General features: G+C 31.5%; 1 protein-coding gene across 2 annotated transcripts in view; it reads right to left on the bottom strand.

The window, feature by feature from the left end:
• Positions 1 to 3,619: 3,619 nt before the first annotated feature.
• The window catches only part of LOC134714964 (E3 ubiquitin-protein ligase NEDD4-like), a 33,093-nt gene continuing 21,141 nt past the window's right edge, over positions 3,620 to 15,571 (bottom strand). For both annotated transcript variants that reach the window (XM_063576709.1, XM_063576710.1), the window contains 11 exons: positions 15,140 to 15,205; positions 14,483 to 14,589; positions 9,039 to 9,161; positions 8,404 to 8,525; positions 7,640 to 7,710; positions 7,136 to 7,231; positions 6,250 to 6,323; positions 5,585 to 5,705; positions 4,821 to 4,928; positions 4,288 to 4,457; positions 3,620 to 3,906 (listed from right to left, as the gene is read on the bottom strand). In XM_063576709.1, coding sequence (XP_063432779.1) covers positions 3,804 to 3,906; positions 4,288 to 4,457; positions 4,821 to 4,928; positions 5,585 to 5,705; positions 6,250 to 6,323; positions 7,136 to 7,231; positions 7,640 to 7,710; positions 8,404 to 8,525; positions 9,039 to 9,161; positions 14,483 to 14,589; positions 15,140 to 15,205 — 1,161 coding nt within the window. In that variant the 3' untranslated portion in view covers positions 3,620 to 3,803. The remainder of the gene's footprint in view (positions 3,907 to 4,287; positions 4,458 to 4,820; positions 4,929 to 5,584; positions 5,706 to 6,249; positions 6,324 to 7,135; positions 7,232 to 7,639; positions 7,711 to 8,403; positions 8,526 to 9,038; positions 9,162 to 14,482; positions 14,590 to 15,139; positions 15,206 to 15,571) is intronic.

Genomic DNA, 15,571 nt, shown 5'->3' with positions numbered 1-15,571 from the left:
AATATGTGTCAATAAGACAGTAACCCTACAACATGGTAAAATCAGAAAATTATTCTTTATTAAATGTTTTCAATTTTTTTTTATTATATTCAAATTATATGTATCTTATCATTTCCCTATATATGTTGCATGTTGAATGTAATTCATTACACAAAGATAAATTATGTCTTATACAATACATACATACATGTATAAATCTAGGTTTGTAAATGACACAGTACTTCTGTATAATACACAATCTGATTATATACAATAACAATAACAAAATGTATATACACCTTTGAGAAATTATACAAATATATATAGATTAAAACATGATCAATATGATCCAATCAATGTTTTAAAGGGAGATAATTTAAAAAAAAGATAAAAAGTATACGACTTGAATAACACCAACAGTTGTTAGGCTTAGCATTTAACAACAAGCAAGACAAAAGATTATCAATCATAGAAAACAAATATCTCTGAAGCTAATAAAAAAGGCTGTTCAAAATTGTTCAACTCAAGTACAAAAGGGAGATAATTAAAAAAAAAAAAGAAAGATAAAAAGTATATGACTTGAATAACTCCCAATAGTTAGGCTAAGCATTAACAAGCAAGATCAAAAACTTAAATTAAAGACAATATATATCTCTGACGCTAATTAGAAAAAAGGCTATAAAAATTATCCAAAAAATGTACAAAAGGGAGACAATTGATATAAATTATATGACTTGAACTCTAGTTCTGAACTCAACCATCTAGTTTAAACCTTATAAACAAGCAGATGAAAGACTACCGAAAGCACATATATCTGAAGCAGAAACAAATAAGAGGTATGGTAAAATCATCCATATAAATGTATTAGAACTTTCGCTTGTACTCACTGATGAGAATTATAATGCTGGTATTATATGTAATGCCTATAATAATCATATACAACATAACAGCAGTACAATATTTTGGCAAGATAGTTAAATAAGAGTTTGGACTCAGATATATCCCCTGTCTGACAGGCAAAAAAAGATGTGTTTTACCAAAGACAACTCTGATCAGATCCTCTGTAAAGTATTACACACATATCACAGATTTATATTACATAGTATGTAATACCATACAACATCTTATTGAGCTTATGTACACCATAGAAAGTGGTCATATAATTACATGATCATTATTTACTGTCCTAGAATTCACATCTCTTATGCATGATAGTTGGTCAGAAGTGAAAAAATCAAGAATCTTATAAATATACAACTAATATCCACTACTTGTGATTTCATTTACTTCAGTGGGTACCGATTTTCATGGATTTTTTTGTCCATATCTGATTTTATGGTTTTGCCAGAATTTGCATCCTATACAAAATTTGTAATTTGTTTAACATTTAAATTAGTGGTTCCCTTGGACCCTTAAAATTCTTGAAAATTGGTACCCAACAAATAATAAAGAATCCACAGTATATAATATCATGCTTTAACATAAACATAAACAGATGCCTGATGGTAATATATTTCATATATACAGGTTGTAATACATCTTATATTATTTATACATTTGTAAACAAAATCTATGCTGATTATTTGTTAAATAGATTTTCTTAATCTACAATATCTTTGTGCATAGGTTGTGATATTTAGATTTTGTCAAACCTAACCGGTAATTCTTATAATGCATAGATATTACCAACTTTTTTTACTCATTACATTTTTAAAAAAGTTGAAAATGAAGTTTAATAAGTATGATAATATAATGCCCTCTGTAAATGCCATCAACATTCTATGCACCAACAAACAAACAAAATATTCTACAAGTTCTACTTGTATTTTAAATTTTTCAAAAGGAAACAATAGCTAATAATTTTCAATTCACAAAATATTACTATTTGACAGATCATGTCTATAATTTATATAGGACTATAATTGAAATTGTATGCACGGGATTTAATATTAAATCTGAATATAAATTATTTGTTTATAATCATTTAATCTCCTATGACCAATTTTACGATTCTACTGATTGCCATAAATATTATCTAGATATACCTATTCTGTTAGGAAGCCATATATAATATGAGCAAGTTAAAACCTTTCTTGTTATTCAAAAATAAATCTGCAATGACTGCTGAATATTCATGAATGATTCAAACTGTTACTATGAATAATTACTCCTATATATTAGTGTGCTATTGAAGATAACTCTTACTCTTAGTTATTCATTGGAACTAAATCCCATGTGGTTTTGAACATTAAAACAAACCCAGTTTGATTGTCTTTACTGTTAAATAATTATCAAAGTTAACTAAAAAATTCAATGGGATATATACTTAAAAATACCTAAGCTATTCCAATATACAATTGTATTCATAATTTCATATATTTGTCTGGATTGAAATGTCATTCTTCATTGTTTTTCAGTCTAAAGAATTACTCTTTCCATATTTATGTGAACACTCAATCGACTCACTATTTCAAAATCTAAACAACTACAAATAATTTCATTGTTTATTTACCAGAATAAAAACATTAAAATGCCATTTGGTATTCATTGTTTTTTTTGTTATGCACCATACACAGTTCTAGTGCACTTTTGAAAAAAATACCCAGAATGCTTGAAATCCTTTAAATGGAAGCCACTACAAAAGGTTTAAATAAACAATCATGAATCATATGTCTAATTACTGGCCATATTGGTAAAATATTTGGCAAACTTAGACATCATAATTGATATTCTTGCAATGCCAAAACTTGAAAATCTTTATATCAGGGACTTTTCTTAATACCCATCGACAATATCAATATTAATTAAAGATTTAGAGCTAATTTCCTAATGCATGTAGAGTAAAATTTGATTGGATGTTATCCCAATAATAATTGTAAAATATACAAACAAAGCAAGCAGCTAACCAAAGTCTGGCTTAACATACATTAGGAAATTTAGCTCTAAACACATGAGGTAATTACATAGTAATTTTGTAAGAAAGTGGGTCAAGTAGGATATACGGTACTGTAGTTCAATCGGAAGAAAATAGGAGTAAATTGGTTTAAATTAGAAGTAAATCGGTTTACATGTATATATATATTTTGACATATTAACAGGTCGACAGGTCGACAGGTTGACAATGAAAAGGTCGACAGGTCGACAGGTTGACAATGAAAAGGTCGACAAGTGTTAAAATCTTTTTTAACGTGTCGACCTGTCAACCTGTCGACTTGTCGACCTGTCAACCTGTTAACTATAATTTGTTTTTACATTTTTAACATTGTCAATCTGTCGACTTGTCAACCTGTCAACCAATTATTTGAACGATAACATTTTTAACATTGTCAACCTGTCGACTTGTCTACTTGTCAACCTGTCAACCTGTCGACTTGTCAACCTGTCAACCACTTATTTCAACCATAACATTTTTAAAATTGTCAACCTGTCGACTTGTCAACCTGTCAACCACTTATTTCAACGATAACATTTTCAAAGTTGTCAACCTGTCGACTTGTCAACCTGTCTTTCACTCATTAATTTTACAAGAATGAAAAATTCAAACAGTTTTACCTTTATTACCCATGAATACATACGCGTAGGAATTTACGGCAAAAAAGCCGGAACTATAGTACCGTATATCCTACTTGAGCCCTACAAGATCTACAACACAATAAAAGAAGTTATTTGTGATGTAAAGTGTTAATATCACATCCCTATCTTGTTTACTGACTCCATTAACCCAATTATCACATATAACAAGCCACTAACATGGGAATGGATAGCACTAACAGTACTGTGGGTCAGGTCCCATTGTATTAAGTCCTATGGTTATGTATATACAGCTAATCAACGCCTTCAAAGCCTTCTGTGTTCTCTATTGCTTCTAAAAGTTTTTTCCTTAAGTCATGGTAATCATCATATGGTGGCAAGTCAATACGGTTAAAGCTATAATAAAAAAAAAAATAATTTAGATATCTGTCAGACTTGAGATCAGGGATCGAATTCATAAAAAAATATTGTCTTTCTGTGTTGTACTTACAAGCTAGTCAATACTATATAGCAAAAGCTCATGCAGAAGCTGATTTGAAGATATCTAAGCAACTTCAAAAATTTAAAATAACATGTGAATAAATTCACTTGAGTTTTCATGTCAAAGACTTTCACCTGCAATATTTACTTTTCCCTTTTTTTCTTTACCTTTCAAAAATATCTTTTGAGAAAACAATACTGAGTTCTAATTTATGTCTAAACATTCATATTTTTTTTTTTTTAAATATTACAAAAATTAAAAAGTCTTTAACTACACTGATGAGATACAAGCCTTACCATGTGTGAGCTCGTGGAAACTGGTTAGGATTGCCCCACTTTTCAATGGTAAATAACTGAGGTCCATTACTGCCATATAACTCTCTGAAACCATTCATTGGAACTCTTGATGTTCCTGTCACAAATTGTAATAATCTGGCACGAGTTTCATTGTTCATGGAGTAAATAGCCTGCAAATAACAAATTGTAACAATTAAGTTGTGAAGAGGATTCACAAATACTCATAAATATACCCAAAATTAAAGTAAAACTCAGTATTCACTACATTCACACAATGTGTGATTTTCCTAGGAAGATATGTGTCCTGTCATCTATAAATTTTACAACTACACATGTGTAATTCCATCTTTTGGTAAGGGGAAACCAAAAACATTTACTCAGATCAAAATTCTAAAAATAGCAATGCACAACCTCATGCCTGTCAGAAGAAACTGTGATGTGAGCAGGTTTGAAAAAGAAGTTACAGACTAACTGCTGATATAAAGTCATATCTTTTAACAGCTGTTAACTTGCCACATAATTTATTAACTTACCTTCCAGAAGTTTAGAATGACAGGATGATTAGGGTTGTATTCTCCTTTATATGCTGTGTTAGTCTTCCAATCATTGACATCAATATCTTGTAAACCACACATAAGTAACTACAACATAGGATAACATGTTATTTTATTCACTTTAAAGCCATTCAGATGAAGGAAAATCAATTTATCAAAAATTAGCACTTCAAATCTATAAATAGCACTTAAAAATCTGTAAGTGTTCATTTCATTCCAGCAATATGTTAATTTTGGCTATTTTTTGTTTACATTTTAAAATACGAATTCAGATTATCAATGTTGTTACATCAAACATTATGACCTACTTGTTACCAAGAAAAAAGAGGGAGTCATGACCTGGTTTCTCTAGTTCATATGTGACAACTACTGTCAACAAACTGATAACAAGTGAAACTGCAAGCTACTGCTCACTGATGATACCCAAGCCGCAAGTGGATAATATTAATAGTGTAAAAATATGCAAGTGTTCGGTAAACAGGAAGTTGTCAAGTGATCAATCTGAAAACGCATCACACGGTATAACTGACTTAGATAAACCCTGAAACCAAATTTCAGAAATCCTTGTATTGTAGTTCCTGAGAAAAATGCGATGAAAAATATTCATGGGACGAACGGACTGACGGAAGGACAGACAGAGGTAAAACAGTATATCCCCCCCTTTTTTTAAAGCGGGGGTATAATTAAAACACAACAGAAGTGCTTTTGACAAAAAATGGTCTCCCTGTAGAAAAATAATGTACCTCTAATTCATTTTCATCAAATATCTGAATCATATCTTTAGGTATAAGAGCATAGAAACCCTTCAGGAAGGCTCCCATTTGTTCACGGATTCTGGATTCGAATCTCCATAGTATAACTAAACTGTAAAATAAAGTCATAAACATTATATTTAAAATATTTACATAATGATAAAAAACAAAAAAGAATGTTTTTTAAATATACTTTGAACCTAAAAATTATAAATTATCAAAAACTAACTCTAAATAATGGTTTGGTACCATTAAAACTTTTAAACCCGCTGCAACTGTTTGCACCTGTCCTAAGTCAGGAATCTGATGTTCAGAAGTTGTCGTTTGTTGATGTAGTTCATAAGCGTTTCTTGTTTATATATAGATTAGATCACGGTTTTTCCTGTTTGAAAGGCTTTACACTAGTAATTTTTGGGGCCCTTTATAGCTTGCTGTTCAGAGTAAGTCTAAGCTCTCTGTGTTTAAATGCTTTGACCTTTCATGGTTAATTTTTATTAATTGCGACTTGGATCAGCAGTTTTCTAATTGGCACTCATACCACATCTTCTTATATCTATCTAAGTCATTATTTGTTGACAGATGCACTATCAAACATCTAGGATATTTTTAACGTCAAATCACATGTTTATCTGTATCTAGAAAGAAATGATACTTACTGAATATACTCCAGTTTATTTTGATCTGTTACTAAAATGTTTGCTCCATCAGACTTTAATTCTCTTTCCGTTACCTATGTAAGTAAAAGTTATGTTCTCATATGTTTAAATTCTATGACATTATAACATACCAGCAGTACCTTTTTCCAAACATGTTATATAAAATTGTATTAGAAGTATAGTAATTCTTTGTATTAAACAAGATTTTGTCAAATAAATAGCAATGCCTACTCAATCCACATCGTTATTTTAGATAAATGTCATATTATGTTTGGATGGTTAGAACACAAATGATGTTTTGACCAATCAAATTTTTATGAAGCGTTTTGTATGTCTCAGGTTGAAAATCCAATCTTGTGTGTTTAAATCATCAAAAACAAGTAAACGATAAAAAGCCAATATAAATATTTTTAAAAATAAAAGAAGAATGTGTTAGAGGACAAAAATGCCATGATAAAGTTTGCTTTTCAAACCAAAATGGGATGGAGGGAATTGGAAGGTCAGATAGATAGAAGTATGGACAGTCTACGGTAGAACTTAATGACCTTGCCGTAGGGGCATAAAGAATTTTATATGAATTATCTATTTAAAATTTATTTTAGTTATCTTCTGCAGTGCAAATCAAGAATTGTTTTCTTTCCTGTTTACTCTTTAGATAAAAAGTGCTATATCGTATTTGTATAAAATGTGCAGAAAATATTCCTAGTGCAAAAAGGAACACTATTGATATGAAGAACTAATTTATTATTTATTGAAATTTATTCAAAGTAATAAATTTCTTGCATAGAAATCACAAAGATAAAAGTTTGCTGATATATGTATGTGTAAAGTATTGAAATTTGAATTTCATAAAGGCCATTTAAATATCCATTGATATAAAACCTACCTCTCCAAAATAGTCTTCTTCAACAGAAAACCGTAGGTCCAAATCTATTGGATCATTATCTTTGATCCAACATAATGAATTATAATATTCTGAATCCTACAATATAGACATGGTAAACATTTATACAAATACAATATCAGGTCACTGTCTCTTCAAATATAGTGATTAACTTGTGAAAAGTTCAGTTCATAGCTAATACAAGGTTGTCAGTGTGATGCAAATGTAGTGTAATGCCATCCAATTCCAGTAATTGACTTTCATTTTCTTGATATGATTTTGAGGTCAAAATACTAGTTATCTAGAACACTAAATTAAAATAATAAACAGTCATACTCAATCTTTTCACCTTTAATGATGTAAAAGATGATCTGATTTAACCATTGTTGAAAGAATAGAATATTTAAAAATATAGCAGTAACGCTTTCTGCTTTAAAGATGTAACATACACATGTATGTCCTGATTTAAAAAATTGATGAAAGAATGTGTATAACAGTGACACTTACCACAGATTCCATATCTGGTAATAACATTGTTTTTCCTAACATCATTTTGTAAAAAGGTCTAATGAAAAATCCTGTAGGAAAAAAAAGGGTATAATATAATTTCAAAAGATGATAAATAACAGCTGATATGTCAGTTCTCAGATTAGAGAAAAGCCCCACAAATGTATTTCCTCTAAAAAAAAATAGATCTTTAATGTCAAATTGAATGATCATCTTAAAAAAATAACAAATAATAATTACATTTATGTTTCATTATAATACATTGTTATGATTGGCTAATAGCAATCCTGCATCATTCTGACATTAACCTTCATTTCAAAATGAAATGTAACATTCATGATGACAAGAGCTGCCACAAAAAAGTGCACAGGTAAATAAAGAAAAACTTATTGTGTTTTTATGATCCTAGCAAAAAAATGTAGTTATAAGTATTGAATGCTTCTTTTGGTAATTTTATAAGGTTGTAAAAGCATTGACCGCAGGCACATTTTTAAAAAGAAGCGCTTTTGAATCATTAGTTAACATTTCATCATTTACTACCATCTAACATTTGTATTTTCATAATTTTGTTATCTGACATCTAGCACAGTTATACTTATGCCAGAGATCTTGGATATCAATTAGGTTTGTACCACACTGAAAGATTACTGTATTTAATCTATGGTATTGAATGATGTTTTCCTTCAAGTCTTCTAATATGAAAAGAGATAAACAAAGGGGAGACAACTGTCTGTTTTAGATACTAACAATCTATTAGTACTTACCATCTAATAATTTGCCATGATAAACTGCCATTCCTGCTACTTTTCCAATGAATTCAAAATATTTTAAATGTTCCTCGTTAAATAATCCAGATAAAGGATTAATCTGTAAGGTGTAATTATCTCTGAAAAAAACAAAATTAACTTTACATTGTTGTCAATAAAATGGAATTTGATGTGACTGTCATACAAGTGGTTTAGCTAGCTATAAAACCAGGTTAAGTCCACCATTTTCAACATAAGAAAATGACTGTACCAAGCTAGGAATCTGATAGCTGTTATCCATTGTTTCATGTGTTTGATGGCTTTTGATTTTGCCATTTGATTAAGGACTTTTTTTTTTGAATTTTCCTCAGTTTTTAATAATTTTGATATTTTACTTTTTATACACTTTTATACTGTGGCAGCTCAACTTTAAAAACATGACAAAAGGTGCTAGTTTTCATTAAAGAAACAGCAACTTTTCAGTACACAAATTAAGTCATACACACCGCCTTAAATGGGGACTAATATCTTTTCAATTTGTCAAGTTTGGAAAATTTGTGGATAATAATATTGACTACAAAAGATCTGCCAAAGAACACCTAATTCTTACATTATTTTTTTTTTAAAAAGGCTGGTTAAATGTGTATACTTACGTTGCAGAATTTTCAAATAATCCATAAAATGGATTAAACATTTCTTTAGATAATAAATAAAACCATTCTCTTGCTACACCACCATAATCTAATCCTACTTCACCTTCAAATTCTATCCACAACCTGAAAAAAAGTACAATTAAATTCATTTTTCATGTATGTCAAGTTACATATAAAAACAAGAATGTGTCCACAGTACACGGATGCCCCACTCGCACTATCATTTTCTATGTTTAGTGGACCGTGAAATTGGAATAAATTCTCTAATTTGGCATTTAAATTAAAATGATCTTATAAAAGGGAACATGTATACTAAGTTTCAAGTTGATTGGACTTCAACTTCATAAACTAGAGGCTCTAAAGAGCCTGTGTCGCTCACCTTGGTCGATGGATTCATGACAAAATTGTGTTTTGGTGATGGTGATATGTTTGTACATCTTACTATACTGAACATTCTTGCAGCTTACAATTATCACTATCTATAATGAACTTGGCCCAGTAGTTTCTGTGGAAAATGTTAACGGTAGTAAAAATTTACAAATTTTAAGAAAATTGTTAAAAATTGACTATAAAGGACAATAACTCCTTAGGGGGTCAATTGATCATTTTGGTCATGTTGACTTATTTGTAAATCTTACTTTGCTGAACATTTTTGCTGTTTACAGTTTAACTCTCTCTATAATAATATTCAAGATAATAACCAAAAACAGCAAAATTTTCTTAAAATTACAAATTCAGGGACAGCAACCCAACAACGGGTTCTCTGTTTGGACTTTTGATTTTGCCTTTTGATTTTTGATTTTCCTTTTTGAATTTTCCTCGGAGTTCGGTATTTTTGTGTTTTTACTTTTTTCATCTGAAAATTTTAGGGCAGATAGGACTAGACCTGATGAACAAATTAACCCCGAGTCAAATTTGCTCTAAATGCTTTGGTTTTTGAGTTATAAGCCAAAAACTGCGTTTTACCCCTATGTTCTATTTTTAGCCATGGCGGCCATCTTGTTTGGTTTGGCGGGTCACGCCACACATTTTTTTAAAAAGATACCCCAATGATGATTATGGGCAAGTTTGGATTAATTTGGCCCAGCAGGATCAGAGGAGAAGATTTTTGTAAAAGATATATAAAATTTACAAAAAATGGTTAAAAATTGACTTTAAAGGGCAATAACTTCAAAAGGGGTCAACTGACCATTCTGGTCCTGTTGACTTATTTGTAAATCTGACTTTGCTGAACATTATTGCTGTTTACAGTTTATCTCTATCTATAACAATATTCAAGATAATAACCAACTAGAGGCTCTAAAGAGCCTGTGTCGCTCACCTTGGTCTATGTTAATATTAAACATTGTACACAGATGGATTCAGGACAAAATTGTGTTTTGGTGATGGTGATGGGTTTGTAGATCTTACTTTACTAAACATTTTTGCTGCTTACAATTATCTCTATCTATAACAGAAGTTTTTTCTTTGGAAAATATTAGTGAAAATCTACAAATTTTGTGAAAATTGTTAAAAATTAACTATGAAGGGCAATAACTCCTTAGTGGGTCAATTGACTATTTTGGTCATGTTGACTTATTTTTAGTTCTTACTTTGCTGTACATTATTACTGTTTACGGTTTATCTTTATCTATTATAATCTTCAAGATAATAACAAAAAAACAGCAAAATTTCCTCAAAATTACCAATTCAGGGGCAGCAACCTTACAACCAATGATCCAATTCATCTGAAAATTCCAGGGCATATAGATCTTGACCTGATCAACAATTTTACTTCCTGTCAGATTTGCTCTTAATGCTTTGGTTTTTGAGTTATAAGCCAAAAACTGCATTTTACCCCCATGATCTATTTTTAGCCATGGTGCCCATCTTGGTTGGTTGGCCAAGTTACCGGACACAATTTTTAAACTAGATACCCCAATGATGATTGTGGCCAAGTTTCAATTAATTTGGCCCTGTACTTTCAGAGGAGAAGATTTTTCTAAAAGATTACTAAGATTGACGAAAAATGGTTAAAAATTGACTATAAAGGGCAATAACTCCTAAAGTGGTCAACTGACCATTTTGGTCATGTTGACTTATTTGTAGATCTTACTTTGCTGAACATTATTGCTGCTTACAGTTTATCTCTATTTATAATAATATTCAAGATAATAACCAAAAACAGCAAAATTTCCTTAAAATTACAAATTCAGGGGCAGCAACCTAACAACAGAATGTCGGATTCATCTGAAAATTTCAGGGCAGATAGATCTTGACCTGATTAACAATTTTACCCCATGTCAGATTTGCTCTAATTGCTTTTGTTTTTGAGTTATAAGCCAAAAACTGCATTTTACCCCTATGTTCTATTTTTAGCCATGGCGGCCATCTTGGTTGGTTGGCCTGGTCACCGGACACAATTTTTAAACTAGATACCCCAATGATGATTGTGGCCAAGTTTGATTCAATTTGGCCAAGTAGTTTCAGAGGAGAAGATTTTTGTAAAAGTTAACGCCGGACGCAGGACGACGACGACGGACGACGGACGCAAAGTGATGAGAAAAGCTCACTTGGCCCTTTGGGCCAGGTGAGCTAAAAACGGCAAAATTTCCCTAAAATTACCAATTCAGGGGCAGCAACCCAACAACCGGTTGTCTGATTCATCTGAAAATTTCAGAGCAGATAGATCTTGACCTGATAAACAATATTACCCCTGTCAGATTTGCTCTAAATGCTTTGGTTTTTGAGTTATAAGCCAAAAACTGCATTTTACCCCTATGTTCTATTTTTAGCCATGGCGGCCATCTTGTTTGGTTTGGCAGGTCACGCCACACATTTTTTAAACTAGATACCCCAATGATGATTGTGGCCAAGTTTGGTTTCATTTGGCCCAGTAGTTTCAGAGAAGAAGATTTTTCTAAAAGTTAACGACGCCGGACGACGACGACGGACACCGACGCCGGACGCCAAGTGATGAGAAAAGCTCACTTGGCCCTTCGGGCCAGGTGAGCTAAAAACTGATTGGACTTTATCAAAAACTACCTTGACCAAAAACTTAAACCTGTTTGCACTATCATTTTCTATGTTCAGTGAACTGTAAAATTGGGGTCAAAACTTTAATTTGGCATTAAAATTAGAAAGATCATATCATAGGGCACATGTATACTAAGTTTCAAGTTGATTGGACTTCAACTTCATAAACTAGAGGCTCTAAAGAGCCTGTGTCGCTCACCTTGGTCTATGTGAATATTAAACAAAGGATGCATTTGAATTCATGACAAAATTGTGTTTTGGTGATGGTGATGTGTTTGTACATCTTACTTTACTGAACATTCTTGCTGCTTACAATTATTTCTATCTATATTGAACTTGGCCTAAAAGTTTTAGTCGAAAATGTTAGTTAAAATTTACAAATTTTATGAAAATTGTTAAAAATGCACTATAAAGGACAATAACTCCTTAAGGGGTCAATTGACCATTTTGGTCATGTTAACTTATTTTTGGGTCTTACTTTGCTGTTTAAAGTTTATCTCTATCTATAATAATATTCAAGACAATAACAAAAAACGGCAAAATTTCCTTAAAATTACTAATTCAGGGGCAGCAACCTAACAGCAGGTTGTCCGATCCATCTGCAAATTTCATGGCAGATTGATCTTGACCTGATAAACAATTTTACTCCCTGTCAGATTTGCTCTAAATGCTTTGGTTTTTGAGTTTTAGCCAAAAACTGCATTTTACCCCTATGTTCTATTTTTAGCCATGGCGGCCATGTTGGTTGGTTGGCCAGGTCATGCCACACATTTTTTAAACTAGGTACCCCAATAATGATTGCGGCCAAGTTTGTTTTAATTTATCCTGGTAGTTTTAGAGGAGAAGATTTTTGTAAAAGATTACTAAGATTTACGTAAAATGGTTAAAAATTGACTGTAAAGAGCAATAACTCATAAAGGGGTCAACTGACCATTTTGATCATGTTGACTTATTTGTAGATCTTACTTTGATGAACATTATTTCTGTTTACAGTTTATCTCTATCTATAATAATATTCAAGATAATAACGAAAAACAGTAAAATTTCCCTAAAATTACCAATTCAGGGGCAGCAACCCAACAACATGTTGTCCAATTCATCTGAAAATTTCAGGGCAGATAGATCTTGACCTGATAAACAATTTTACTCCCTGTCAGATTTGCTCTAAATGCTTTGGTTTTTGAGTTATAAGCCAAAAACTGCATTTTACCACCTATGTTCTATTTTTGGCCATGGCGGCCATCTTGGTTCATTGGCTGGGTCACGCCACACATTTTTTAAACAAGATACCCCAATGATGATTGTAGCCAAGTTTGTTTTAATTTGGCTTGGTAGTTTCAGAGGAGAAGCTTTTGTAAAAGATTACTAAGATTTACAAAAAATGGTGAAAAATTGACTATAAAGGGCAATAACTCCTAAAGGGGTCAATTGACCATTTTGGTTATGTTGACTTAATTGTAGATCTTACTTTGCTGAACATTATTGCTGTTAACAGTTTATCTCTTTCGATAATAATATTCAAGAAAATAACCAAAAACAGCAAAATTTCCCTAAAATTACCAATTCAGGGGCAGCAACCCAACAACGTGTTGTCCAATTCATCTGAAAATTTCAGGGCAGATAGATCTTGACCTGATAAACAATTTTACCCCATGTCAGATTTGCTCTAAATGCTTTGGTTTTTGAGTTATAAGCCAAAAACTGCATTTTACCCCTATGTTCTATTTTTAGCCATGGCGGCCATCTTGGTTGGTTTGGCGGGTCACACCACACATTTTTTAAAATAGATACCCCAACGATGATTGTGGCCAAGTTTGGTTTAATTTGGCCCAGTAGTTTCAGAGGAGAAGATTTTTGTAAAAGTTAACGACAACGGACGACGACGACGGACGCCAAGTGATGAGAAAAGCTCACTTGGCCCTTCGGGCCAGGTGAGCTAAAAACTGCCTTGACCAAAAAGTTTAACCTGAAGCGGGACGGACGAACGGACGGACAAACAGACAGACGGACAAACGGACCAGAAAACATAATGCCCCTCTACAATCGTAGGTGGGGCATAATTATCATTTGATGTAATTTCCCTCAGAGTTAAGTATTTTTGTGATTTTACTTTTTGATAATTATTTTATTCTACAGAAGACATAATTAAATCTTTTGCAATTAGAAAATGTATATATTTGACTATTTGTGTGTCACAATAATTTATTTTTCTTTTACTCATTTAAATATTTACCCCCTCCATATGTAATATCCTTTCACAATTGTAGGAGGTTAGGATTTTCTAATTAAGCATATGCCATTTAGAAGTTAAAATAAACACTGGTTGGCTTGAGTTCAATTATTTGCCACTGGCTGTTAAGATGCTATAGAAATAGTAAATTAAACTTGAGATACAGTATGATACGTAATTGAAACTTTTGATTTCTTACCTAGCCTTTAAGAAATCTATTCTTTTAATGCTTGAAATTACTCTATAGGAATCTTCAAATATTCTTTCTCTAGTAACTTTTACATCTATCTTGTTTGGTATATTTTGCTGAAATATAAAGAATATTTTAAAACATAGGTCCATGGTTCCAAAGAGAAGACATTTATAAATAATGTGGCATGACAATATGAACAGTGTGATTCTTGGTGAACTTAGACAAACAATATTTTTCAGGGAGGGGGTGTTTGTAATTGGTCCACCATTTTTTCAATCATCATTATTCTACATATCTGAATGGTATCATATTACAATGACTTGAGTATAACCCAAGTTGTCTGCTTTTCAAAATTCTACAACTATCTATCTACAGAAACCTTTACTTGCTAGCATTCCTTAACTATTATCTGAAATACTTACCAGATTTATTATATATTGCTTGCTTAATGTACTTACTGGTTTTATTAGGTTGTTACCTGATTTCCTTAATTGTTTCCTAATTGAGTATATTGCTAAGCTATCATCTTTCAGAAGTGTTTACTAATTGAGTAAAAATTAGTTTTGTTAGATTATAAACTGAATTACTTACTGTTCCCTGCTTTTAACTGAAGTACAAATGTATTTATATGAGTGCTTATGGGTTTTATTTTCAAGTACTTACTGGTTTCCTAAGTTTTGATCTGAAGTAATCATGTTTTCTTTTATAGTCTCTAGAATATGGAACAGCCTGTAAAACAAAGTAAATAAATATAAAATAATTCAAACATTTCAATGTACAATCACTCAATTATTTGGTTATAATTAAAACCCTAGTTTTCTTTAAAAGACGAAGGAGACATAAATGTTACTACCCTAATATTGTCAGCCCTTCTGACAAAAAATAAAAATGGTATGTTTTTAATGTGAGAGATATTCTTGCTAAAGAATCAATACACTACCAGTGTTTTATGTAATAGATAATGGAGCCTCAGTGGTCAAGTTGTCTAAGTAGTTCTACTACTATAATGACTGGCCAGTCAACACTGAGGTTGTGAGTTTGAACCCTGTCTTGCGGGAGCACTTTTCTCTAATCTTAATTCACTAGGATCCTCAG

This window comes from Mytilus trossulus, chromosome 4 (genome assembly GCF_036588685.1).
Source record: "Mytilus trossulus isolate FHL-02 chromosome 4, PNRI_Mtr1.1.1.hap1, whole genome shotgun sequence".
In the NCBI taxonomy this organism is placed as follows: Eukaryota; Metazoa; Mollusca; class Bivalvia; order Mytilida; family Mytilidae; genus Mytilus; species Mytilus trossulus.
Note: the sequence above shows the minus strand (reverse complement) of the source record. Positions and strands in the feature narration are given on the sequence as shown.